Below are 27,339 nucleotides of genomic sequence, written 5' to 3'. Positions count from 1 at the left end.
TCCTTAGCAAGGTTGGGCTGATCACGCCTTAAGCGCTGGCAGCGCTGGCAGCGTCTTGGTGGTCTCCATGACAACACCGCAGGTGTAGGTACTGACGGGTTTTCCCCGGGGGGCGGGGGAAGGAAAGCGGAGAATCGCGCATGCGTCCTGTCCAGACGCTGACTGAGCTCGGAGGCTTCCGTAGAGGGGAGGAGCAAGATGGCGGCGGCAGTACTGGACCGTCTGGGTGAGGGTTTTGGTGGTTAAGGGGCGGTAGAAGAGAGAGGAGGTGGGAGTCTGAGTTGACGGCTTGTGTTGCTGTTGCAGGTGCGTTCTGGATGCAGAGTCTGAGGCGGAAGCTGGCCCTGGGGTAAGTGGCCTCGGAGTTGCAGAAGGGCCACGGCCTTACTAGTGCGGGCTCCGTTTTAGGCTCTGGGGCCACCATTCCACCGCCTTATTCGTAGCCCTCGGGGGATCAGAATTAGGATTACCTGCAATGTCTCTTTTCTTTCTTCTTTTTTAAAAAATTGATTTCAGAGAGGAAGGAGGGGGTGGGGGAGAGAGAAACATCAATGATGAGAGAGAATCATTGATCGGCACTGGGGATCGAGCTTGCAATTTAGGCATATGCCCTTGGCGGGAATCGAACCTGGGACCCTTCAATAAACGCTCTACCCACTGAGCCAAACCATCTAGGGCTGCAATGTCTTTTCTGATCTTTCTGAACACGGTCAGACTCTCCCAACCTCACCGCAGCGTCCTTCCTGGTTCCCGCTCCAGTGCCTGCTTACACCTGCAGGGCCCGCGTTGCAGACAGCGCGGCTGACCTCGCCTGGGGTTGTGTTGCTCGCTTTTTATGCATTCTCTCGTTCTCGTACCATCCTGTGTAGTGTACGTCCCCATTTTTCAGACAAGGAATTTAGAGCCCTCCAAAGTAAAAACTTGCCTAAGGTCCCTCAGATATAGGGATTGTAAAATTTCTGATTGTAAAATTTCTGATCAGCCTTTACTTTTGTTTATATAGGCTTTGGAGACAGAAAAGTTGGGTGCAAATCTTTTTAAGTGTGTGATTTGGGGGAAGTTACTTATTTTTCTAAGTTTCAGTTCTCATGCTATAAGAGAAATAGTAGTACTTACCTCATAGATTATTTTATGAGGATTGAGATAATGTATATGAAATGTTTAGGACAGTGCATGTTATATAATAATCCACCCTAAATTTTAACTGCCATTGCTGCTTTTACCATTATAAATGACTAGAGGCCCGGTGCACAAAATTTGTGCACTCTAGGGGGGTCCCTTAGCCCAGCCTGTGCCCTCTCATAGTCCCAGAGCCTTTGGGGGCTGTCAGTTGGACATCCTTAGCACTGCAGCCAGGGGGAGAGGCTCCTTCCACCGCCACTGTGCTGGCCAGCTGTGAGCCCAGCCTCTGGCTGAGCAGTGCTCCCCTGTGGGAGCACACTGACCACCAGGGGAGCAGCTCCTGCGTTGAGCATATGCCCCCTGGTGGTCAGTGTGTGTCATAGCGACAGGCTGTTCTGCCATTCGGTCCATTTGCATATTAACCTTTCATTATATAGGATTACTGATTTCCCGTTTTTTGTTGTTGTTTGTTTTGTTTTGTTTTTTGCTCCATCCTAGGCTCTTGGTTCAAGAGGATGAAGAGGTGGGCTAACAAAGAAAATAGGGGGCACAGCCCTTAGGGTTTGCCTACACTTTGCTTTCTTAGGTTCCTTCTCTCTACTGCAGCCATGCTGATTAACTTACTGTCTTCTGAATATGTTGTGCATACACTTGCCTCTTGGCTTTTTCATGCTGTGCCCTCACTTCCTGTCTTCAACAGTAGTCCTACTTGTTATTTAACCCCCTATTCAAAATGTTTCACCTTCAGAAGCTTTTCTTGGGTCTCACTAAAAATGAAAGGCATTAATTTCTCCTTCCTTTTAGCGTGTGTGCCTTGAGTAGTCACTTCATGTGCATGTGTCTGGCCCTTTAGTAGCTGTGAACCCTGGACAGATAGGGTCAGTTCTTGTTTCTCTTGTAGCTCCAGCATTGGGTCCTGAAAAAAGTAAAGACTTTGTTAATGTTTGTTGATTTAAATTGTCCTGCAGTGATTTATATTGGGAAGATCTGAGCCAAATAACTTAGTTTGGCTTCAGTTTTTTCATCAATGTCATACAAGATGGTTGGAATTTTCTAGATAATCTTGTAAGACTCTTTCCAGTTCTGCAATTATGTAATTCTCTGAATCCCTATTCTGGACTTTCTAATGGGGAAATGATCAGATGAAAACTAAGTGGAAAAGGTATAAATCAGGGGTGGGCAAACTTTTTGACTCGAGGGCCACAATGGGTTCTTTTTTTTTTTTTTTTTTTTTTTAAATATATTTTATTGATTTTTTTCACAGAGGAAGGGAGAGAGATAGAGAGTTAGAAACATCGATGGGAGAGAAACATCGATCAGCCGCCTCCTGCACATCTCCCACTGGGGATGTGCCCGCAACCCAGGTACATGCCCTTGACCGGAATCGAACCTGGGACCCCTCAGTCCGCAGGCCGACGCTCTATCCACTGAGCCAAACCGGTTTCGGCCACAATGGGTTCTTAAACTGAACCGGAGGGCTGGAACAAAAGCATGGATGGAGTGTTTGTGTGAACTAATATAAATTCAAAGTAAACATCATTACATAAAAGGGTGCGGTCTTTTTTTTTTTTTAGTTTGCCCACGGCTGGTATAAATACTGCCCGTGATAACTGTAAAATCTTAGGGATCATCTAATTCAGTGTTTAGGAACTAATTGCATATAGGTGCTAGAAATAAATTAATTAGGAGAAGTGGTTTTTGTAAAATGAGAGAGTGTTAGGGCCTGTGTCAATTTAGAGTGCATTCCTCATCTAAAGGCTTTGAATTGGGCTAAGACCAGATGAAACCTTTCCATAGGCTGTATTTGGTTGCAAACGGACATTTTCCAACCTTTGAATTCCAAGTCTCCCATTTCACTGATGGATGCATTTGAGAAATTTTGTGACCTACTGAAAGTTATACAGTTAATACGTGGCAAGTCTAGGATCTAAACAAAAAATCCTCTGGCTTTAAATAGTGTCCTGTCACACTATGGAGGGACAGAGTGTTGGGCACAGAAAAGGTTTGTCAGGGAAGTTTTTTGGGAAGAGGTGACAAGTTTAAAGTGAAGAGTACATTTTGGTGGTTTAGAAAATATCTCTAAATCTGATTGTCAATTTTCTGATCAGAGTACATTTTGGTGGTTTAGGAAATATCTCTGGTTTTTATTCATCTCTGCTTTCAAGTGTTCTGATTGCATGACCAGCAAGATTTGACAACCACATTGATTTTGTGCTCTCTTAATTAAATCTTACCTTGTGATCTGAGAGATTGTGGTTTCTTGCTTTTTAAGACAATGGTTCTTAATTGGAGTCACAGACCCCTTTGAGAATATGAGGAAAGCCACAAAGCATCTTCCTAGAAAAACACATATTATAGTCATAGTTGTTTGTAATTTAATAGTCCTCAAGCTAGGAATCTGCACTGGGACATCACACCTAAACACAAGCATCTGTTTGTGATGCGTGAGGTGCTGTAATGCTCACTCTGCAATGAGGACACAATCATGACTAGTGCAGTACACAGTAGAGCTTTGCGGCTGTAGTTAGAGGACTTGGTTAGGGGAGGGTTGGTTTTAAGTTGGGAGACTATTTGAGTTTATTTGTTTGCTGATGGGAATGATCCAATAGAGATGAAAACATTGCTGATAGGAAGAGGGAAGAAAGAAATGCCTGAGCAATGTACTTGAATAGTGGGAAGGAATGGGATCTAGGGAGAAGGGATGAGAGTGGTACTAGCTAGGGCCTAGACATTTCATGCATAATAATGAGAGAAGGTATGTGGCTAGGTATATGGATTAGGTGGTGGGAGCTTGTGGAAATTATCTTCCAATTGTTTGCTTTTTCTTAGCTAAATAAGCATTGTTAACAGTTGAGATTGAGAGTGAGAGAGGTGATATGGGAGGCTTGACTAGCAAGAAAAGGTATGATATTTGTTTGTAGGGGCTAGGACAGTGATGGCGAACCTATGACACGTGTGTCAGGTGACACGCAAACTCATTCTTTTGGTTGATTTTTCTTTGTTAAATGGCATTTAAATATATAAAATAAATATCAAAAATATAAATCTTTGTTTTACTATTGTTGCAAATATCAAAAAGTTTCTCTATATGACATGGCACCAGAGTTAAGTTAGGGTTTTTCAAAATGCTGACATGTCGAGCTCAAAAGGTTCATCATCATTGGGCTAGGAGATGAAATGGACAAGGGAAATAAAATAGGAATGCCAGGCAGCCTTCAGGGTCCACTTGGGGTTTATGAATAAAAATGTAAAAATTGATGTTTCTATCTCCCTCTCCCTCTCTGTCTCTGAAATCAATAAAAAAAAATATATTTTTTAAATATAAAATTTAGCCCTAACCGGTTTGCCTCAGTGGATAGAGTGTCGGCCTGCAGACTCAAGGGTCCCAGGTTCGGTTCTGGTCAGGGGCATGTACCTTGGTTGTGGGCATATCCCCAGTAGGGGGTGTGCAGGAGGCAGCTGATGGATGTTTGTCTCTCATCGATGTTTCTAACTCTCTATCCCTCTCCCTTCCTCTCTGTAAAAAATCAATAAAATATATTTTAAAAATATATATATATAAAATTTAGCCTGGCCAGTGTGGCTCAGTTGGTTGGAGCATCGTCTCGTACACTGAAAGACCAAGGTTCAATAACAGGTGAGGACACATACCCAGGTTGCAGGTTCGAGTCCCGGTTGGGGTGTGTATGGGAAGCAGCTGATTGATATTTATCTCTCACATCAATGTTTCTCTCCCTCCTTCCCTCTCCCTTTCTCTCTCTCTCTCTCTAAAATAAATTTTAAAAACCTAAAAGACATATCCTCGGTTGAAGAATGTAAAATTTAAGCATTTAGCTAACCTTGGCTTACATAGAAAATCTGGCTTATTAACCACCCACATATGTATGACATAGTAACAGGAACCTTTTGGAACAGAGAGCTCATGTTCTGCAAGAATTAACTGTTTGTTTGTTTGTTTGTTTGTTTTTGACTGTCACTTTAGCTAATAGTGTCTTTCTACTGCGGGCAGTTTTGCCACCCAGGGGACATTTGTCAATTTCTGGAGACATTTTTGTTTCTTACAACTGAGGCAGGGTTGTTACTGGCATCTGGTGGGTAGAGGTGAGGGATGCTACTGTACATCCTATAAGGCACAGGACAGCCCTCCACAGAAAAAGCCCAAAATGTCAGTAGTGCAGAGGTTGGAAAACTCGGAAAGTTGCTGGAATTTTACTTTTTTCATTGGCTAAGCTGTTTCCTTGTTTGATTGTCCTTGACTTTGACAAAGTAAGATTATATTGAGTTATGAGAATATGCATATCACTTCAGCCCTTTATTTTAGATTTTAAATGAGGCAAGGGGGAGGCAGTTCTTTTATTCAGTCTCAAGTGCAGGATTAACTTAATGTTATCAGAAGTAAATTTGGAACAAAGAATTTTTTCCTTGATGCATATAGAATGATATTATCAAGATTGAGCCTGAGGCCAGTATTATCTTCGCTTGGGACTTGGGTATATCTTGTTCTGAATTTCAAAATGAACTTTGAATAATAAATAGGAAGTATTAGTTCTTTCAATTGTGACTTTGGAAAGTTTCAGAGTCTCTGTCTTATTGGAATTAACTCTTAATTCTAAAGTTTGGCTTTTATCTACTACTCCCCAATGCCTAAAGAATGTGGGTAGACTTTAAAAAGTGATACTTAAATGTAATCCTTGAGTATCGGTAGACAGGAAACACCAGAATCATGAGAGTAAGGAAATGCTTCATGTGCCAGTTTTAGTCTGCCACCTGCTTTCTGCGTGCCTCTGGCATCTCACCTTACTGCGGGCCACCTGTGTGCATGTTGTGTGTACAAGCACTCTGGAGCGTTGGTTCACCTACTTACAGTGAAGTTAACAGGATTTCGGATTCCTAGTAAATGAAAAGCTATTGTTAGTGATGATACTTGAATTTCAAAATGATAAAAGTAGATTCTAGATGTCCTTTACTGGTTAAAAAAAAAAAAAGGTTTAACAGTCCTAGCTGGTGTGGCTCAGTGGTTGAGCACAATCCCATGCACTGAGAGGTCACAGAAGTCACAGGTTCAATTCCCAGTCAGGGTACATGCCTGGGTTTGGGGCTCAGTCCCCAGTGCCCCCCATGCAGGAGGCAGCTGATCTATGTTACTCTCCACATCCATGTTTCTCTCTCTCCCTCTTCCTCTCTCTCTCAAATCAATAGTAAAAACAAGTTAAAGAAAAAAAGATTTAGCTTACTTTGATTCTTTAGAATGCTAACAGTAAACTGGACCTCCAGGCAAACTTAAAATTTAATGTTTGCCCTGGCCGTATAGTTCGGTTGGAGCGTGATCCCGTACACTGAAAAGTTGTTGGTTTGATTTCCAGTCAGGGCATATACCCAGCTTCAGTCCCTGGTCTGGGTGTGTACAGAAGGCAATTGATTGGTGATTCTCTATCACATCGATGTTTCTCTCTCTCTAAAATCAATTTTAAAAAAATGAATGTTTGTTGGAAAACAATAGCAATAACCTATGCCATTGTTTTTAATTCCAGCAACTTCCTTTTCTTGAGTTTGTTTTTTCAAGTGACCCTTCATAGGCTTTCTCACATAAAAAGGTGTTATAAAAGCTTCAATTTTGAATTAGTTTTATTTTCAATTCTACCTTATGATTACATTTTATTTTTTTGATTTAGTGTTATTCTAACAGCTGGCCAGGAGAGGGCACATAAGAACTTTGGATTTAATACACTTCTGAATTAGTACCCAATTTGGAATAATGATTTAATTTGATTACAGTAGTTTTGTTTTTACTTGATAATTCATCTTATGAACCATTTGAGTCCTGAAAGTATTGTAGGTATTCAGAAAACTTTGTCATTATTAATTTATAATGTGTTTAATTTATTTTGGTCATCTTAATGACCAGATGTATATTTACTATGTATATTTGGACTGGAAACAGAATTAAGGTTTGGAGAGACCCTAGAGATGACATAGTCCAATTGCTCTTTTCATAGATAAAGAAAATGAAGCCCAAAGAGGTGACAAACTTCGTGTGCCCATAGTTAATTACAACTTTGTAGAAACATAAACGATATGACTTAAACATGAGAAGATTTGAAAGGGTGTAATATGAAGTTTACAGTTCACGGGATTTATTTTTCAGAGAACAGGAAAGAATTAACTGCTCAGAGGGCCTAATTTAAAATTAATACTAGCTATCAGTGTTTATCATCTCCTTGATACTGTAAGATATGGCACATTAATTACTAATTTACCAACAACCAAGTGAGGTAGTTATTCTTCTCAATCTAAAAATAATACCTACAATTTATTGAGCCCTATGAAGTGTCAGGTTAAGTATTTAACTTACAGTATCTCATTTGAGCTACTGAAGAAGCCTATGAAGTAATTACTATTATTACTCCTTTTCCTGCTGAGAAACCAGAGATCTAGAAAGTTATGTGGCTTCCCCAAGGCCATTCTCTTAGTAAATTAGAGTTAGAATTTAGACCCAGGTCTGCGTGACTCCATACTCTCTGCCCTCCTCACCTGGCTTATAGTTTCATTAGGAAATCCTGCCCTCTAACATCATGTATCCTACTTTTGTACTTTTCATGTAAAACATTGGAACCTAAATGTATTGTGTGAGAATCTGGCGGTATACAACAACTTTGAATATGAAAGTCTGGGTTAAGTATTTACTCATTATCCCTAGGCCAGGTGTTGTCCTTGGTGCTGGAACAGAAAGGATGCCAGGCTTGCCCTCGATGCTCAAATCTGTTCCTTACTACAGGAACTCATTGTTCCACAGGTACAGTAGTCCGGCTCCTTGCTGAGTGGCTGGCAAGAGCCAAGTACGGAGATCATTGAGGGAACGGTTGTCTGGGAGATGGACTAAGTAACTTTTGAGGTGGAACTTTAAACAGGATAAGCATTTCTCAGGAGATCAGGGAGGAGAAAACAATATTAACAAAAGTGTAGAGATATGAAAGTGTGTGCCTTATTCAGGGAACAAAGCATGTCTCTGGGCTAGGCCATACAGTGGGTAAGCTGAAAGGCCTGGTTGGGGTTAGGTTATAAAAGGCCTTATAATGTGGGACTCTATACTACAGGCAGTAGGGAAACATCTAAGTTTGTTGTGCTACTTGGATATATCCAGATATACACAAAAGTAGACAATATGATGAGCCCATCACCCAACTTCAGCAGTTATTAACACATGGCTAATCTTGTTTTATCTATAGACTCTACTCTCGCCCATCATATTTTGAAACAGATCTTAGCCCAGTGATGACACGCGAACTCATTTTTTTGGTTGATTTTTCTGTTAAATGGCATTTAAATATATAAAATAAATATCAAAAATATAAATCTTTGTTTTACTATGGTTGCAAATATCAAAAAATTTCTCTATGTGACACGGCACCAGAGTTAAGTTAGGGTTTTTCAAAATGCTGACATGCCGAGTTCAAAAGGTTTGCCATCACTGTCTTAGCCACTATATTATTTCATCCACAAACATTTCACTACATATCTCTTTACGAATCAAATGTCCATTTAATGTTTAAATTTCCAATAATGGTTAAGTAGCTGTCATATTTTTGAAATAATAGTCCACGCATTGAAATTAATTGTTTCTATTACATCTTTAATATGTAGGTTCTTAATTCAGCTCTCTTTTCCCCCTTACAGTTTATCTATAGAAGAAAATGGGTTGTTTGTCTTGTAGAGTTTTGTACAGCTTGGATTTTGCTGAGTGCATTCTCTTGATGTTGTTTGATATGATCTCTCTATGTATTTCCTGTATTGAATCTAGAGGCTTTATCAGTTTAGGTTAATTTTGTGGAAAGACTACTTCATGGATGGCGGGTGGCATGTTCTTTTATCAGGAGACACATCTTGCCAACTTTATCCATTAATTTCTTAGTGTTTATAAAATAATGTTATTTGTCTTCTTACCCAACAAAGTTGAGGAAATCTACACATCAGGTCAGCAATGCATTATGTCTTTAAATTTACTTTAGGACTGGGCTGCCTTATAATACAGAGTCATATTTATTGGTCAGTGAGAGCAAGAGATCTTGGGTGAATATTTATTATTTGACTTTATTCAAATTATTAACTTTTCATTCTTCCTAGCCTTTGATAAACTAGCTCTTTTAGCTTTTTTATGTAAAAGAAGTCTCTATTAATGAGTATGTCTGGAATGTTTCCATTTGTGATCCTTAAATAGTTTCTGTCAAAATGGAACCGATATGGCTCAGAAGACATGTAGGCTCTGCGAAAAGATGCTAAGTGTCTGTTGTTTTACAGGCTTCTTCCATCTCAGAGTGTTTTACCCCAATCCCACATCCACACAAGTGCTTCTCTTGACACTTCTCGAAGATGGGAGAAGAAGAATAAAATTGTTTATCCTCCACAACTGCCTGGAGAACCTCGGAGACCAGCAGTAAGTTTGTGATAGAACCAATTTCTAAATTTTGATAAAGCTCTAGCACTCTTCTGTGGCCCACAGTGATTTATTATTCCATGTTAAGAAAAGAAAAAAATATACAGCAGTTGGCATAATCCTTTAATTGATAAAGAAAATGTACTGGGTTTATCCCTTTGGAAGTTTTAAAAGATGGTATTTGTTGTTCCTTTTTGTTTGCCTTACATTGTTAACCTCCCAGATAGGGGCCTTAACTCTAAGCTAGTAGTTTTGAGATTTACTGATTTTTTTATTTTAAGGGGTTTGCTAATGAATTCTTGATAATGGAGCATGAGGAGTGGACAAGAATGACTTAAACTATTGACCAATATTTAAATCATATATGATTTTCCAATGTTTTATATTTGAATATGGGCACACTTGGTTGTTTTATAATTCACAAATCTTTGAACATAAGGTTTGAATTTAATCAAGTATTATCTTAATCTTTAGCTGCTCAGAATTCTTTTTTTTTTAAATTAAATCTTTATTGTTCAGATTATTACATTAGTTACTCTTTTTTCCCACCATAACTCCCCTCCACCCAGTTCCCACCCCACCCTCCACCCTCACTCCCCACCCACTGTCCTCATCCATAGGTGCACGATTATTGTCCAATCTCTTCCCTCACCCCACACCCCTTCCCCCCCCCCCCAAGAATAGTCCATTCCCTTTCTATGTCCCTGATTCTATTACAATCGCCAGTTCATACTGTTCATCAGATTATTTATTCACTTGATTTTTAGATTCACTTGTTAATAGATGTGTATTTGTTGTTCATAATTTGTATCTTTCCCTTTTTCTTCTTCTTCCTCTTCTTAAAGGATACCTTTCAGCATTTCATATAATCCTGGTTTGGTGGTGATGAACTCCTTTAGCTTTTCCTTATCTGTGAAGCTCTTTATCTGGCCTTCACTTCTGAATGATAGTTTTGCTGGATAAAGTAGTCTTGGTTGTAGGTTCTTGGTATTCATCACTTTGAATATTTCTTGCCACTCCCTTCGGACCTGCAAAGTTTCTGTTGAGAAATCAGCTGACAGTCGTATGGGTACTCCCTTGTAGGTAACTGAGTTTCTTTCTCTTGCTGCTTTTAGGATTCTCTCTTTGTCTTTTGCTCTTGGCATTTTAATTATGATGTGTCTTGGTGTGGTCCTCTTTGGATTCCTTTTGTTTGGGGTTCTCTGCACTTCCTGGACTTGTAAGTCTATTTCTTTGACCAGGTAGGGGAAGTTTTCTGTCATTATTTCTTCAAATAGGTTTTCAATATCTTGCTCTCTCTCATCTTCTGGCACCCCTATAATTCTGATGTTGGTACGCTTGAAGCTGTCCCAGAGGCTCCTTACACTATCTTCGTATTTTCGGATTCTTTTTTCATTTTGCTTTTCCGGTTGGGTGTTTTTTGTTTCTTTGTATTTCAAATCTTTGACTTGATTCTTGCGATCCTCTGGTCTGTTGTTGGGAGTCTGTATAATGTTCTTTATTTCAGTCAGTGTATGCTTAATTTCTAGTTGGTCCTTTATCACAACATCGAGGGTCTCATTAGATTTCTTGAGGATCTCACTACATTTATCGGCAGTCTCACCAGTCTTCTTGAAGATCTCACTACATTTATCGGCGGTCTCACCAGTCTTTTCGAGGGCCTTATTAAGTTTATCGGCGGCTTCTATACAGTTCTTTAAAGACCTTAAAAGTATGGTTTTGAACTCTATATCCAGCAGTTTGCTTTCCTCCAATTCTGTCGTTTGTGTCCTGTTTCTTTGTCTCGGCATTTTTTATGCTTCGCTGTGTCGATAGAGTTCCTTTCTGTGCTAAGTGTCCCAATTACCTGAGGTAGACACTCTTGGTGCACCCCCTTGTGGGCTTTGTGCACAGTCTTGTTGTAATTAGCCTTGATTGTTGTAGTTATCACTGTGAGGAATTGACCTCCAGGCCAATTGGCTGTGAGAATCAGCTGTGTCTGCAGTAGGAGAACTTCTGTGCTGGAAACACCCCTCTGGGGCTAGACTTGCTTCGATGGGGCTTTGGTGCTCATTGAGTCTTCCCCCTGAGTGTGTCTTTTACGGTTCCACAGAACTGCAAACTGGATGGTCCCACTCTGATCTCTGGGTACATTGGCTCCTGGATCTCTAGGGAGGCGCTAATCTAGCCTTTGCCTGAGGCTATCCAGCAAAAGTCTCCCTGCAGGGCTTGGGTGGGATGGGTCCCAAGGGATCAACAAGGTGGGGTTAGCAATTATGGCTGCTCTCAGTCTTGCCGTCAGAGGCTCTGCTTCCCAGTGCCCCAGCAATCGCTGCAAGCCCCATGGAGAGAAAGCTGCCCTAGGGTTCTGAGCGATGCCAGACAGTCCCGCTTCTCCCGTTTGAGTCTGGGTCCCTAGAGACTCGCCCGGAGCTGGAGCTCAGAGTCTGAGACTCCCTCCCGATTGAAAACAACAACCACGCCCTCAGCCGCCAGCCCACTCCGCATGCACTCCGCACCTCAGTATCCCACTTCAGCACTGCGCCTCCTCTGAGTCTCGGTATGTTTTACTCTTTTCTCCTAGTTGCAGAATTTCCACTCAGCCAGCCTTCCTGTGGTTCTGGATGGTGTCCGTTCCGTCTTTTATTTTTATTTTTATTTTTATTTTTTTTAATTAAATCTTTATTGTTCAGATTATTACATTTGTTCCTCTTTTTTTTCCCCCCATAACTCCCCTCCTCCCAGCTCCTGCCCCACCCTCCGCCCTCACTCCCCACCCACTGTCCTCTTCCATAGGTGCACGATTTTTGTCCAGTCTCTTCCCGCATCTCCCACACCCCTTTCCCCCCCAAGAATAGTCAGTCCATTCCCTTTCTATGTCCCTGATTCTATTATGATCACCAGATTATTTATTCACTTGATTCTTAGATTCACTTGTTGATAGATGCATATTTGTTGTTCATAATTTGTATCTTTACCTTTTTTTTTTTTCTTCTTCCTCTTCTTAAAGGATACCTTTCAGCATTTCATATAATACTGGTTTGGTGGTGATGAACTCCTTTAGCTTTTCCTTATCTGTGAAGCTCTTTATCTGACCTTCCATTCTGAATGATAGCTTTGCTGGATAAAGTAATCTTGGTTGTAGGTTCTTGGTATTCATCACTTTGAATATTTCTTGCCATTCCCTTCTGGCCTGCAAAGTTTCTGTTGAGAAATCAGCTGACAGTCGTATAGGTATTCCCTTGTAGGTAACTGGGTTTCTTTCTCTTGCTGCTTTTAAGATTCTCTCTTTGTCTTTTGCTCTTGGCATTTTAATTATGATGTGTCTTGGTGTGGTCCTCTTTGGATTCCTTTTGTTTGGGGTTCTCTGCGCTTCCTGGACCTGTAGGTCTATTTCTTTCACCAGGTGGGGGAAGTTTTCTGTCATTATTTCTTTAAATAGGTTTTCAATATCTTGCTCTCTCTCATCCTCTGGCACCCCTATAATTCTGATGTTGGTGCGCTTGAAGCTGTCCCAGAGGCTCCTTACACTATCTTCATATTTTCGGATTCTTTTTTCATTTTGCTTTTCCAGTTGGGTGTTTTTTGCTTCTTCGCATTTCGAATCTTTGACTTGATTCTTGCGCTCCTCTGGTCTGCTGTTGGGTGTCTGTATAATATTCTTTATTTCAGTCAGTGTATGCTTAATTTCTAGTTGGTTCTTTATCACAACATCGAGGGTCTCATTAGATTTCTTGAGGATCTCACTACATTTATCGGCGGTCTCACCAGTCTTTTCAAGGGCCTTACTAAGTTTATCGGCAGCTTCTAGACAGTTCTTAAGAGACCTTAAAAGTGTGGTTCTGAACTCAATATCCTCCATTGACAGTTTTGTCCTGTTTCTTTGTCTCCGCATTTTTTATGCTTTCTTGGTGCACCCCCTAGTGGTCTTTGTCCGCAGTCTTGTTGCCTTTAAGCCTTGATTGATGTCGGCAATACCGGGGTGATTTGACCTCCAGGCTAACTGGCTATGAGAGTCTGCTGTGTCTGTAGTGGGAGGGCTTCTGTGCTGGATCTCTAGGGCGGTGCTAATCTAGCGTTTGCCTGGGGCTATCCGGCAAATGGTTCTGTGCAGGGCTTGGGCGGGGCGGGTCCCCGGGGATCTACAGGGCGGGCGGAACGAGCAGTTATGGCGACTCTCAGTTCCTTCCCCAGGGGCTCTGCCTCTCAGAGCCCCAGCAATGGCTGCAAACCTCGGAGAGAAAGCTGCCTTCGAGTTCCGACCGAAGCCAGACAGTCCCGTTTCTCCCGTTTGAGTCTCGGTCCCCAGAGACTCGCCCGGATCTGGAGCTCAGAGTCTGAAACTCCCTCCCGATTGAAAACAACAACCGCGCCCTCCGCCGCCAGCCCGCTCCGCGCGCGCACTCCGCACCTGAGTATTTCACTTCAGCACTGCGCCTCCTCTGAGTCTGGGTATGATATTCTCTTTCCTCCTAGTTGTAGAATTTCCACTCAGCCAGCCTTCCCGTGGTTCTGGGTGATGTCTGTTCTGTCCTTTAGTTATATCTCTGAAGTCGTTCCGTCTTTTAGTTGTATTTTTGAAGTGGTTGTTCGAGGCAGCAAACTCCGGTGTTTACCTATGCCACCATCTTGGTTTCTCTCTCAGAATTCTTTTACCCTCTTCAAATTGCTTGTGATTACTCATCTGAGATATGACTGATATCAGCTTAATGTGAATTTACTGTGGAATATATTTACATCTGTTTAAAAGGTTATGCCTGGCCGGTGTCTCTCAGTGGTTGAGTGTCAACCTATGAACTAGGAGGTCATGGTTCAGTTCCCAGTGTGGGGTGTGTAGGAGCCAGCCAATCAGTGATTCGCTCTCCTCATTGATGTTTTTCTCTCTCTCTCCCTCTCCTTTCCTCTCTGAAATTTAAAAAAAAAAAAAAAAAAAAAGTTTAAGCAAGTAGTGATAGCATAAACAAGAAGGGAACATTGGAATCCTTAAGTAAATAAACTGGTAAATACTATAGAAATAGAATTACTGTGTTAATTATAAATCATTCAGTTCAGCAAACATCTTTTAAAGGCCTTTGGGATTAAGGCTCCTGGATAATCCATATGGTCTAAATAATGTTATTTGCTTATTTTTTATATGGACTTGACCACATACATTTTATTAAGGTTCAGTTGCTAAGTATTGGTCTGAATTAATACAGTTTTATGTTTTCTTTTTATTTTCTCATTTAAGGGAGTTAATTTATTGATTTAAAGAAATCCCACCTGATTGGGAAATCTGAGGAGAAAGATGCTAATAGTTTAAACACATTTTTAATTTTCATATTTTATCATGCCATCAAAATTTAAAATTAGATTTGTAACAATCTATACTATTAAGAATTTTTCTTTCTTTAATTTTATCACCATTTATCCCCTCTATACCCTCCTCCATCTCTATTACTGTACTATTAAGTATTGACTCCATTTTGTAATTAAAAAAAATTTAGAAAATGTTACACATTTGCACAGTTTATTATAAATCACATATTTCCTAGAATTAATGAGCTTTCTTTACTTCTTACTTGAGCTCTTTGAACTTATATATTAATTGGAAGTAAATAAATCATAATAGTATTTGTCAGGTCCAGAATCTAAGAGCAAAATTTTATATTTTGTAGCATTAGTCTGTTTTGGTTATTAAAAAGAAAATGTATTCCAGGATTCATACCAAATGTCAAAATTAAAATAGTTAACTGTAGGTCATTTACTTAACTTTAGCAAAGGAAGAACAATGCCACTCTAATCATTTGTTATATATTGTATTTCCTGAAACTATTTTGATTAACTTTTTTTATATCATTTATACTCATTATACAAGTGCCTGTATGAAAATATTTGGCTTGATTTTATATAGGCACTTTGAGAAACCTAATTTAATTTTCTATGTTGTACAGATTTTGTTTGAGAGAGTAATCCTTTTGGGACTTTGGTGTATCACTAATACCTATTATGACTGAAATATTAATGCCCTTCATAAATACCTACTTTATTAATAGGGGATAATTTGCTCATCTAGCCACATAGTTCATGCACTGTGACATTATGTGCAGTGTCCCTTAGGCTTACCAATCTGCTGGCTGCAAACATTTTAAAAATTAGTTTTATTTCTAATTTAACAGAGGGAGAGATAATATTTCCCATTCTACATCATTCTGATCTTCAGCATTGGAATATGTAGTTAAACAAATCATAGTGAATGGGGTATTGAGTATATCCTATAGCAGTAAGTTAAAAAGAATGTCACTACGTTAGGCATGTTTTCGGTCACTCCTGTTATTTTAAGACTACCTGCCTAATTAAATTAGCACAAATTTACAAACAATGTAGTTTCCTATGTAGACTTTATCTTACATGTGGGTTCATCGTGGTAAAGAAAATGAGCCAGAAAGAAATTAATACAGTTTCCTTATAATAGTCATACTTTGTTAATTTGGGATTAAGTTTACTTTTGTAGTATCTTTGATAAAAGCTATTTTAAGTAAATTAAAAGTATAGTAAGACTATAAGATGGGGCAAAGTAGGTTTACAGTTGTGAATATTTGAAACAGCTTATTTCTTGTTTTATTAATTATTGTGTTATTTGCCCCACCCTGTAGATCATAACTGTTTAAGAAACCATTTCTATTAGAGCCATATCTTATTGATAAAAAGTCATTCTTATATATTATTAATGTGGGTTCACATAGGCTCTTGTAAGGACTTTTATTAGGTGACACTTTTTCATCATCTTTAAAAGTTCCTGGTTTTGATGTTTCATAATTTAGATTTACTTTTACTTCATTGGATAACTATTTTGTGCATTATATCCTAACTTTACCTCATTTACCATATGGTTAATTAATATCAGTGATGTTTAACCAGATTTATAGTAACACTTGGTTTATCTTAAGAAAGTATCCTTAGGCATGGCACCTGCCTAAGGTAAATGTAGAACTTTTTAGTTTTAGAAGAGGAGGATTGAATAACTTTCCCCTTTTTTTGTAAACTCCTGAGTCCTCTTTTCCCATGCCCTTGCCAGGATTACATCTTTTTTACAAAATTTGAAGATAATTATCTACAATTCAGGTTTAAAGAGAGCCCACCATGGGGTACCAAGAATTGAAATGTTTTTATATAAAATATTTTTTTGAGTGTATTAATTTTTGCAAATTAATATTATCAGTCACGACAGTTCTTCTTTCCTCTCCTGTGCTCCCCAGAACACTTTATTGCTGAAAATGTAATTAGGGGATTGCTACAGTTTTCAGCCTGTCAGCTTCTATTGCAACTGAAATGAAATGTGCTACAGATTAAAAGATGGCCACTTGAGAAAACTGCTGTTTCTGAGGCATTTGAAAATTTCCTGCAGGAGTCGATGTTAGAAAATTCTCAGGTCTCCTTGTTATCGCTTGCCTTGACAAATGTTTCCTACATTTTTTAAAGTGGCAGTATGTAGCTGCTGGCTTACGTGTTTCATAATTTAGACCTCCTTTTGCTTCATTCAAATAACTCTTTTGCACATTATGTCCTGTATAGGTGAGTTAATAGCATATAGTGGTGGAAATAATGCGGGTTTTAGAGTCAGAAGGGGAACTTCGAAGATATAGCTACCAGACATTGTATTTCTCTGGTTTTCACTTTGTGAAAGGATTGTAAAATGTTTCCTCTCCCGACCCGTAGAGTTAGATCAAATAAAATTTGATGATTGCTTTGTGAGTTATAAATTACTTAATGGATTATTGATTTAAAAAAATTAAACGGGGGCCAAAACCGGTTTGGCTCGGTGGATAGAGCGTCGGCCTGCGGACTGAAGGGTCCCGGGTTCGATTCCGGTCAGGGGCATGTACCTGGGTTGCGGGCACATCCCCAGTGGGAGATGTGCAGGAGGCAGCTGGTCGATGTTTCTCTCTCATCGATGTTTCTGGCTCTCTGTCTCTCTCCCTTCCTCTCTGTAAAAAATCAATAAAATATATTTTTTAAAAATAATTAAACGGGGGAGGAGGGAGGAAATGGGAGATATCTGTAATACCATCAACAATAAAAAATATATTTAAGAAAATTAAATAGGATGTACCTACCACTGTAAATAGAAGGTAAAGAAAATTAAATAGGATGTACCTACCACTGTAAATAGAAGGTAACAAAACTAACATTTACTAAGATCTTACCATGTGCTAGGCAATGTAAAGTGCTTTTTTAAACATGTTATTTTATTTCATTCTTATGGTTTTATGATGTAGGTAATATTATCTTCATTTTAAAGAAGTAGGAATTTAGGCCCAGAGAGGTTAAGGAGCTTGGGTTCTGTGGTCAGTACATGGTAGAGCTAGGGTTCCAGCCCAGGCGGCTTGATCTTAGAACCTATGCTGTTGACCAAACACCTGGCAGACTGGTGAGAACAGTTATTCTGTCCATTTCAAAGTTGTTCTCTTCACTAACAGGAAACGTTTTTTCTTGTTATTCTTTTTTTTTTTTGGTCCTTTAGCCAACTAAATGTTTTAAAAATACTTTCATTTAATTTCATTAAATCTTTCACTATTCCTCTGGATAAAAATATAGCACACATTAGCACAAACTGGTCATTTTGTAATTTCTATTTTTCCCTTAGCAATTTTTTTTTAATATAGTGAGACTTTGGAAAATATATAATCTTGTGTAGGGAAAAAGAATCTATAAATATTAATAATGTTTTTATTTCTTATGACAGAATTTTCATTAGGCATAGAAAGTCAAAACTTTATTAACACTATGTTACTGTCATTTAAAAAATTATTTTTTTTTATTTCAGAGAGGAAGGGAGAGGGAGGGAGGGAGGGAGAGAGAGAGAGAGAGAGAGAGAGAGAGAGAGAGAGAGAGAGCGGGAGGGAGAGAGAGAGAGAACACCCTTCATTGGGTTTTGAGGCTGCAATCCAGGCATGTGCCCTGACCTGGAATCAGGAATCGAACTGTGACCTCCTGGTTCAACCACTGAGCAAAACCATTATTGTTATTTTGGTATAAACTTGCTAAAGTTTTTTTTTTTCTTTTCTATTTGTAAGGAAATCTACCATTGTCGAAGACAAATAAAGTACAGCAGAGACAAGATGTGGTATTTGGCAAAATTGGTAAGCTAAAATAACTATTACCGTGTAATATTTAGTTAAAGAAGCTAGCCTATGACTTCCCCCCAGGATTTGAAAAATCAAAAGAATTTGCCTCTAAAAAGTGAGGAATATAATTGCATTTTCAGACAGTTGGTAGGTAATTCAAAAATGATTGCTCAGAGATGAGTGATTTTGCTTAATTTTTACCTTTCTTCTAAGAAACCGTGTCACATTGGATACATAGATATTTAGAAAAAGGCATCAGGAACCTGGCTATAACCAGAGATTCCAGAAAGCAAGTTTATTCACCTGTAAGAGTTGATTCAACCTGTTTCAAAACTGTTGCTTTCTATGTTTTTTCTCTGGAAAGTGAAATGTAGGTATGAGAGGCGACAAAAGCAGCAAATGTACATGTAATGCATCTGTCCTGTAGGAGAAAGAGATGCCTTTATTGCCCAGTGTGGTCCTAGCCCACCGTGATCTCTCTGTCATGTGTGCTCTCTTTTAATATTATGGAAACTATTACAACCTAGGTTTTATGGTTAACATGTTTAAGCTTGATCTTGACAGTGGCATTCCTTCTCAAACTTTTCTTTTGCCTGCATTTAGTTAGCTGTCTGTATATATCTGTATATATAAAAGGCTAAGTGACTGACTGGCCGGCCAGTTGGTACATATGACACGCACTGGCAACTTAAAAAGAAAAATAAACGTTGACTCCAGCATGCGCTGTATTTGTCTCTGTCTGACACTGGCCTCCCACTTAAATTAACTCAAAGACAGTTTCCTGTGATGCCAGCATTTGCAATGACTATTAATAAATCACAAGGACAAATTCTAGACAGAGTGGGAATATTCCTATCTGAATCCGTTTTCGGACATGGTTTATATGTTGCTTTCTCTTCAGTTCCAAGAGCTTGTGATATTAAAGTTGTAAATACTTCATTGCAAGGGAAATTAGGCAAGCACTCTGAAAGTGTTTTTACTCTTAATGTGGTATACAGGGAGATACTAGAATAAGTTTAATCAATTTATCAGTCATTGTTTTTATCAATGTTTTTATATCATGTTTTTGTTGTTTTTATGTCATGTTTTTGTTTTTATATCATGTGTTGTTTTTATATCATGTGTTTGTTGTTATATCATGTTATTGTTTGTTTATTAATATATTTCATATACATTTTACTAATTTTCTTTGATCTCTGACACTTCTATTATAGAGAAAGGGCAAATAGCGATATTAAAATATTTCTTCTAATTTCCTTTCAATGTGCACAAATCCATGCACTGGGCCACTAGTTTTATTTAAAAATTTTCCCCCAGTTTTATTGAGATATAATCAGTGTATAACTACTTAGCTATTTGTATAAGTTATTTAGATTATGTAAGACTCGAAGGACTTGTATGCATGCATATACGCATAACCAATGGACACAGACAGTAGGAGGATGAGGGCCTGTGCTGGGGAGTGGGAGCGGGTGGGGAGAGGCCAATGGGGGAAAAAGGAGACATATGTAATACTTTCAACAATAAAGAATTTAAAAAAAGAGACTTTTGCTTTTCGTTGAAATGAGAACATTGGTTTTGTAAGTTAATTTTCTCTTGTCTCTCACTCCTTAATTCTAGATTCGAGGAATGTCCATTGACCAGGCTTTGGCTCAATTGGAATTCAGTGACAAAAAAGGAGCCCAAATAATTAAAGAGGTAAACTAAGATTTGAGGTGAGGGGTGCATAGCTGTCTTGCAAGTGTTAGTAAGCTCAGCCTAAATTCTGAATTCCCTGGTGTTAATGCCTAGTGTATATAATACAGATTTAGGATGCTCAGTTTCATTAATGCCCTTATACCTTCGGAATGTCATGTGCTTTAAGCATTTTTTCTTTTGATGCTTTTATTTGCACCAGACATTTATATTTGAAGTGATAGTGATAGATGTTATTTTTAATGATTTGGGGCTTGATATATTTTTTAGAATATTTTTTTTGATCAATTCCACAACTGAGAGTTCATGATTTTCTAACTAGTTGAGTGGAAAGAGCATTGGACTGGGATTCCAGAGACTTGGAGTCTAGTCCTTTTTCTCATATTTCTATTGTGATAATCTGTCTGGTCCCATTTTTCTTGTTTGTAAAATAGGTGGGATTGGATTAGAAGATCTTTAAAGACCCGGCTTTAAGTGTAGCTGATTTACTACGTATAAATGGACTGATGGTAAATTCACTGACTCGTGTTTCAAAAAGCTGGTTTGAGGATATCCAGGGATATCAGAATTATTTTCTATACTTCAGTTAAGTCTCTCACCTAAAGTTAGATCTTATATTTTCAGTTTAGTAGGTGAATAGTTAACGATTGATGGACTCGGACTTTTCAGAGGTTCCATATAATCCAATGCCTATATTTAATCCAATTCAGAATGCAATTACTGAATGTCTGTTGTGTACCAGCTTTGTACTATATTCTTTATCTAAAGGAGTGAAAGATTTGATTTCTGTTATTTCTGACAATTTTCCTGTTTCTAAAAATGTCATCTGGAGGAAGTTAATTCAAAATATGTATGGAGTTTAAATGTAGTAATTCTTAAAGGAAAATTTCAAGTATGTTTTTTTCTACTTGTCTGATATTGTTAATGGTTACTGTGGATATGAAGTTTAAGTATTTTCAATAAGAGTTAGTTCTTGAGCTTCTTGAACTTTTTGGCAAGTCTCAGACTCAAAGACATGCTATTCATTACGAAGGGTACTGCTGCAAGGGCTGCTATCTGCTCCTTCACAGCTCACACATTCCAGTTAAAACCTGGCTTGATGGACTGTATTCCTTTCATTTGCAGTTCTTGTCTGAGAAAGGAAAGCTCACTCACTGTACCCCTTCTCCTTGGTACTGTTATCAGTTGATATTCTCTTTTTAAAATTGACTGTAAACTGGAGGCATGTGACTAGCAGTCAGAGAGAGAACAACAAGAAATGACAAATTTAATTTCATTTTAGTTCAGGGTCAGTCATATGACTGCCTTTCTTTTCCTTGTTTAAGATTCTTTTAGAAGCACAAGAAATGGCAGTGCGAGACCACAATGTGGAATTCAGATCCAATTTATACATAGGTAAGATCTTTAACATTTTTAGTGTTGGAAATCTCTTCTGATAGTGATGTCATGTTCTTTATCTAACAGTAGTCTTTGATATCTAATTACTTAGGGCTGGGTTTGCCAGTGAAAATTGCTGGTAATAGCTCTTCAGTCTTCAGTGTGCTTATGTTAACCTGTTGTAAATGGTAATAACCTTACTGCTCTCTTGTTACTTGTTCTATAATGAGACTGAGATTATGAAACCTATTGCCAATAATTATTGAGTAATGGATATCAAGGTAGTACATAGAGTGGTCCTTTAATCATAATAAAACTAAGAAAGAACATAACTGATTTTGTTTCAGATGAATCATTTGTCAACCCAAAGGATCGTAGGTGGACTTAAAAAAAGGTCTTTATTCATGTGACAAGCCAGGTGCCTAACCCATAAAGGTGTCCTGTAGATTAACCTTCCAGTGACCAGAGTGGAAGGTCTGTTGAATTGTAGAAGCCAAGGGCCTTGGAAGACTCGGATGACCCAGGAGTGTTAGTTTCCCTTTGGTATTACATCCTGAAGCATTATCTTTGGTTTTGCATACTTTTTCCACATCAAATTAAACTCATGTAAGTTAAATGCTTTGGGAAGCATTTTACAAAGTGTGAGGGATTTTTTTGTAGTGTACCTTCACACAGCTCTTTTTCCAGAAAGAGATCAATGATTATTACAAAGTTCTCTTGCCTCCTCCCAACACCACAGTAAAGTGGAGCAGTAGCTGGAGTTAATGTTTTTCTCTCACTTCAGCAGCAGTTACTCCTAACTTCAGCAGTTTTGTAATCAAACAAAGATGCTGATGTCTAAGCAAAATTTTCTCCATCTGCTAAACCTACATATAGGTAGGATTCTTTTTTTAATATATTTTATTGATTTTTTTTACAGAGAGGAAAGGAGAGGGATAGAGAAGTTAGAAACATCGATGAGAGAGAAACATCGATTCAGCTGCCTCCTGCACACTCCCCACCGAGGATGTGCCCGCAACCAAGGTACATGTCCTTGACTGGAATCGAACCCGGGACCCTTGAGTCCACAGTCCGACGCTCTATCCACTGAGCCAAACCGGTCAGGGCGGGAGGATTCTTTTATCTAAAGATTAGAGGCCCGATGCACGAAATTTGTGCAACAGTAGGCCTTCCTTCCCCCAGCTGCCGGCCCCAGCTTCCCTCTGGCACCTGGGACCCGGGCTTCTCTTGCAGCCCTGGCTTCTTCCGGAAGGTTGTCCAGAAGGATGTCCAGTCTAATTAGCATATTACGCTTTTATTATTATAGATATTTTAATTTCACGATATGGGCTAACTGCTACTCTTCAAATAGAGGGAAAAGGGCTGGATTATTATGGGGGAAATTTGTTGTACCTTAGAGAATTTTTCAACAATTAGAGTAGAAGAAAAGTCATCTGAATTCCTCTTTGTCATATAACCTTTGTCCTAGTGGAGATACTTATTCTGGTTCAGTTGAAATCTCATGTCAGCTCATCTGGAATTGATGCTGCAACCACACCTACTTCTAAAATTCAAATGAGTTAAGATTCTCAATGGAAATATTTTAAAGCTGAAATTTTAAAATATATTCTGATAACATGCATGGATGCAGAAGGAAATCAATCTGGTAACTCAGAAGATACAGGGCTGCAGTAGTTAATCATAAGCATTTTCTTCTGGGAGCAGCATGAATAAATAATACTGGGAGGGCTCAGAATTATTGGAAGAGGTGAAATGGATGAAGAGTAAGACCATTTGCTTAAAACCTCTTGGTGACCTTTCCTGTGCTATGCTGAATATAAAATCAGATTTAATTAATGTTATTCAATTTCATAGGAATGTGTGGGCTTCTTAGCTGATAGACAACACTTTGTAATGGAATTCAGATACAAATGAAATAGAATTTGTCTTTAAATCCATTTTAATAATTGTAGTAGAGATAGGGTGAGGAGCTTAATCCTGTCCCCCCAAATGAATGAGCAAAGTCCATTGTTGCCATTGAGCAAAAATAAACATAATCCATCTACGTGAATGGGCCTTTAATTCATTGGTCTCATTATGCACATTTCTGTTGAAAAACCTCTGCCGTACCTGCACCCTCTTTTCATCTAATTCTGTGTAAAAAACTTTTAATTAGGGCTGGTAGTTTGGATTTGTTTTATAATTTTCTTTTCTTATTTTTTTGTTAATCTTTACCCGAGGATATTTTTCCCATTGATTTTTAGAGAGAGTGGAAGGGAGGAAGGGAAGGAGAGAGAGAGAGAGAGAGAGAGAGGAGAGAGAGAGAGAGAGAGAGAGAGAGAGAGAGAGAGAGAGAGAGAAAGAGAGAGAGAGAAACATACATCGATATGAGAGAGACACATTGATTGGTTGGCTCCTGCACGTGTTGTGTGTGACCAGGACCAGGGATTGAACCTGCAACCCAGGTATGTGCCCTTGATTGGGAATCGAACTCAAGACTCTTCAGTGCACAGGCCAGTGCTCTAACCACTCAGGAACACTGGCCAGGGCAGGATTTGTTTTATGATTTAAAAAACTCATTTGTTAAGTATTTTATTGCCTAATCCCATTAGGAATGAACTATCTTACCATGACATATCAGGCACTGTGTCCTCGTATTTGCCAAATTCCCGCGGTAAGAATCACCCGAGGTTCTTAGTAGAAATACAGATTTGTAGGCCTCACCACAGACTCACTGGATCTAAACCGTAGGGGAGCGGCCTGGGTAAGTACCCTAGTGACTCTTACTGATAAAATGTGGGAAACTGATTGATTTTATTGTATTTTTTGAAAAGGCTTAGACATTTTATTCCATAGACTTCTTTTAAGATTTGAAAGACTAACTACTTGTTGGCTACCATTTCTTGTCAGCAGTCACCTAGAATAGGTAAGGATAGGTATTTATTTATTTATTTATTTATTTTAATATATTTTATTGATTTTTTACAGAGAGGAAGGGAGAGAGATAGTTAGAAACATCGATCAGCTGCCTCCTTCACATCTCCTACAGGGTATGTGCCCGCAATCTAGGTACATGCCCTTGACCGGAATCGAACCTGGGACCTTTCAGTCTGCAGGCTGACGCTCTATCCACTGAGCCAAACCGGTTTCGGCAAGGATAGGTATTTAAAGGAAGTGCTTTTGGGTAGCATATGTTCTCATTATACAGTAATTCCTTCAGATGCCTGACATCCGTCTAAAGCTAATACCCGGTGTTGCATGACCACAGACTTTGAAAGTTCATTTCCCCTTCAAACTTATAATGATGACTAATGACACTGTGAATAGCCTTAACAAGTGGACATGGACTAATAAAATGTCACTGCTTAATGATTCATGGCATCTAAAGTGATTCACTAGAGAAAGTGATCGACTGACTTTGTAAATCAGTCTTCTGGGCTAAGAGTGATGAAGTGGGGAAGGGAGAGTTTCTAATGTTAAAATGTCAAGGTTCTCAATTACCTAAATGCTAGTGATTGGAAATATTGACATTATTTTAACTACATGGTACCTATTGGACATTACCTTTAGAAGGTTGTCCCTATTTTTGAGATGTCTTAATGTTTTCTCTTTCATTCAAAAAGCATTCGAGTACCTTCCATGTTCACTCTACACACACTGGTGATGGGACGTAGCAGTTTGAAACCTTTAGCGCCTGTCCTTTTGTTCTTATGCAGTAGTAGCACTTTGGAAGGATACATGGATTGTTCTGAACTGGAACAAAACTGTGTACAGTTAGTATTATATGTTCTTGGAAAACTTTGAATCTTATTTTATAATTTGAGCAAACTTATCAGAGATGTCTGTAGTGGAAATATTATATTAGTTAGCAGAGGATGTATTATAAAAGCATTTCTATTTCTTGTGCAGCATGAATTTCTGGGGCATTACAAAAGGAATAGAAGTTTGGTTGAAGAAGTGATTTTACAGGGGAAACGTGAACACTTACACAAGATAGCATATGGTTGGGACCAAAAGGAGTAATACAGATAAATGTATTGCAGTAGAGAAGAGGAGGTCAGTATGGGTTAGAATAGTCATGGAGATTTTCTAGAAAAATTAGATTTTGAAGATAGGCTTTTGAAAGAGTGTTCATGAGAAAAGATTGTCAAGCTGAGGTAATTGCATAAGCAAAGGCACCTGGGTTGTCAAGTGCATACTTTGATATAGTCCCTGTATCGAAAAAGTTATGTCACAGTAAGAATATGCAAATGGAAAGTACTGAAGTGGGTGAATTTTATATGTAGTCTATAGATTTTGCCTTCTTAAAAGGCTTATTAAGTTAACTAAAAAAAGTAATTAAGTAAATTCAGAAAATAGTAGGAAGTGGTTACTACTCTGATTTACTATGGGTGAACAGATTTCCTTTTATGGACTATTTAAAAGTTTTCTTCAAATTTTACAAGGTCAAACTTTGCCATGCAGAGTGGGAAATGGGAGTTGAGGGGCAGCTGCAATGCAGGAGTTCTTAAAACTGTCTGGAAATCAGAATGGGGCCTGTGGGAGTGGGAGTGTTTGCTCAGGATGTGATTTCCAAGCCCACCTCAAATGTACTAAATTAGAATCTCCAGGGGTGGGGTCTTAGCATTAGCATTTAAAATATAGTCCGTAGGTTAGTTTGATCTGGCTAGCCCAAGAACCAGCATTTGGGAACTGTTGGTTCCAGGGGCTTTCATCACAATTAGAATAAAATAAAAACTCCTTACCTCAATCTACAGGGCTGTATGTAATGTTGCCTTCATCTGATCTCTTTCCCTTGTTTGTACCACTTGTCACCTTACTTACTGTGCTCCAACAGGCTGGTCTCTCTGTTCCTAAAACAGCCCAAACCCAGTGCCACGACTGGGCCTTTGCACGTGCTGTTCCCTCTGCCTGGAACACTTCACCCATAGACATTTGCCTGGATGATTCATTCTGATCTTAGATCAAATGTTTCTTCTTCAAGGGTTCCCCTTGACACCCCCTTATCTAAAGTTGCCCCCAGCACCCCATCAGTTTTATTTTGCTCATAGCACCTGTCACTAACGGAAGTGAGCATGTTTACTTTCTGTCTCCTCTGTAGTGTACACTGCATGGAGGCAGGGTCCTTGCTAGTCTCATCCACTCTGTTTCTCCAACACCTAGAAGACAGCCTGGTCCTTAGTGAGTGCTCAGGAGATACTTGCTTTGAGACAAGCCTGCTCTAGCCAGCCAGAAAGCTCATGTAGTCTTAGAATCCAGTCAAGGAAAGGACAGAAATTGCTCAACTGATCAAGCTCGAGTCTCGTGAGCACAGTCATTTCCCGTAATCCTCTTTTTTCTTCCCTGTCTAGCTGTGTCCACCTCAGGCCGAGGCCAGTACCTGAAACGCATTCGATACCATGGCAGAGGTCGCTTTGGGATCATGGAGAAGGTTTATTGCCATTATTTTGTGAAGCTGGTAGAAGGCCCTCCACCTTTACCTGAACCACCAAAGACAGCGGTCACCCACGCCAAAGAATACATTCAGCAGCTTCGAAACCGGACCATCATTCACACTCTATGATGGCGGCATTCAGACTCCACAGTGTGTACAGTTTGCCATTTATTTCCTGGAAACAAACAGTGATTAAAGACAGATGCTTTTTATGA

The 27,339-nt window shown here is 39.0% G+C and overlaps 1 protein-coding gene across 5 annotated transcripts; it reads left to right on the top strand.

Moving 5' to 3' along the window:
* Positions 1–125: 125 nt before the first annotated feature.
* Positions 126–27,339, top strand: MRPL22 (mitochondrial ribosomal protein L22). Of its 5 annotated transcripts, XM_036313965.1 has the most exons (7): positions 133–226; positions 307–349; positions 9,418–9,553; positions 18,589–18,654; positions 20,260–20,337; positions 21,660–21,729; positions 27,042–27,339. In XM_036313965.1, the coding sequence occupies exons 1-7, from the start codon at positions 199–201 to the stop codon at positions 27,251–27,253; spliced, it is 633 nt and encodes a 210-aa protein (XP_036169858.1). In that variant the 5' UTR covers positions 133–198; the 3' UTR covers positions 27,254–27,339. The 5 variants fall into 5 exon arrangements, with proteins under 5 accessions (XP_036169857.1, XP_036169859.1, XP_036169858.1 ...); XM_036313964.1 differs by lacking the exon at positions 307–349 and having other exon boundaries at positions 126–226; XM_036313966.1 differs by lacking the exon at positions 9,418–9,553 and having other exon boundaries at positions 131–226.

Source organism: Myotis myotis, unplaced genomic scaffold, assembly GCF_014108235.1.
Source record: "Myotis myotis isolate mMyoMyo1 unplaced genomic scaffold, mMyoMyo1.p scaffold_m19_p_6, whole genome shotgun sequence".
Taxonomy (NCBI): domain Eukaryota; kingdom Metazoa; phylum Chordata; class Mammalia; order Chiroptera; family Vespertilionidae; genus Myotis; species Myotis myotis.
This window is presented reverse-complemented; position numbering and strand designations above follow the sequence as displayed.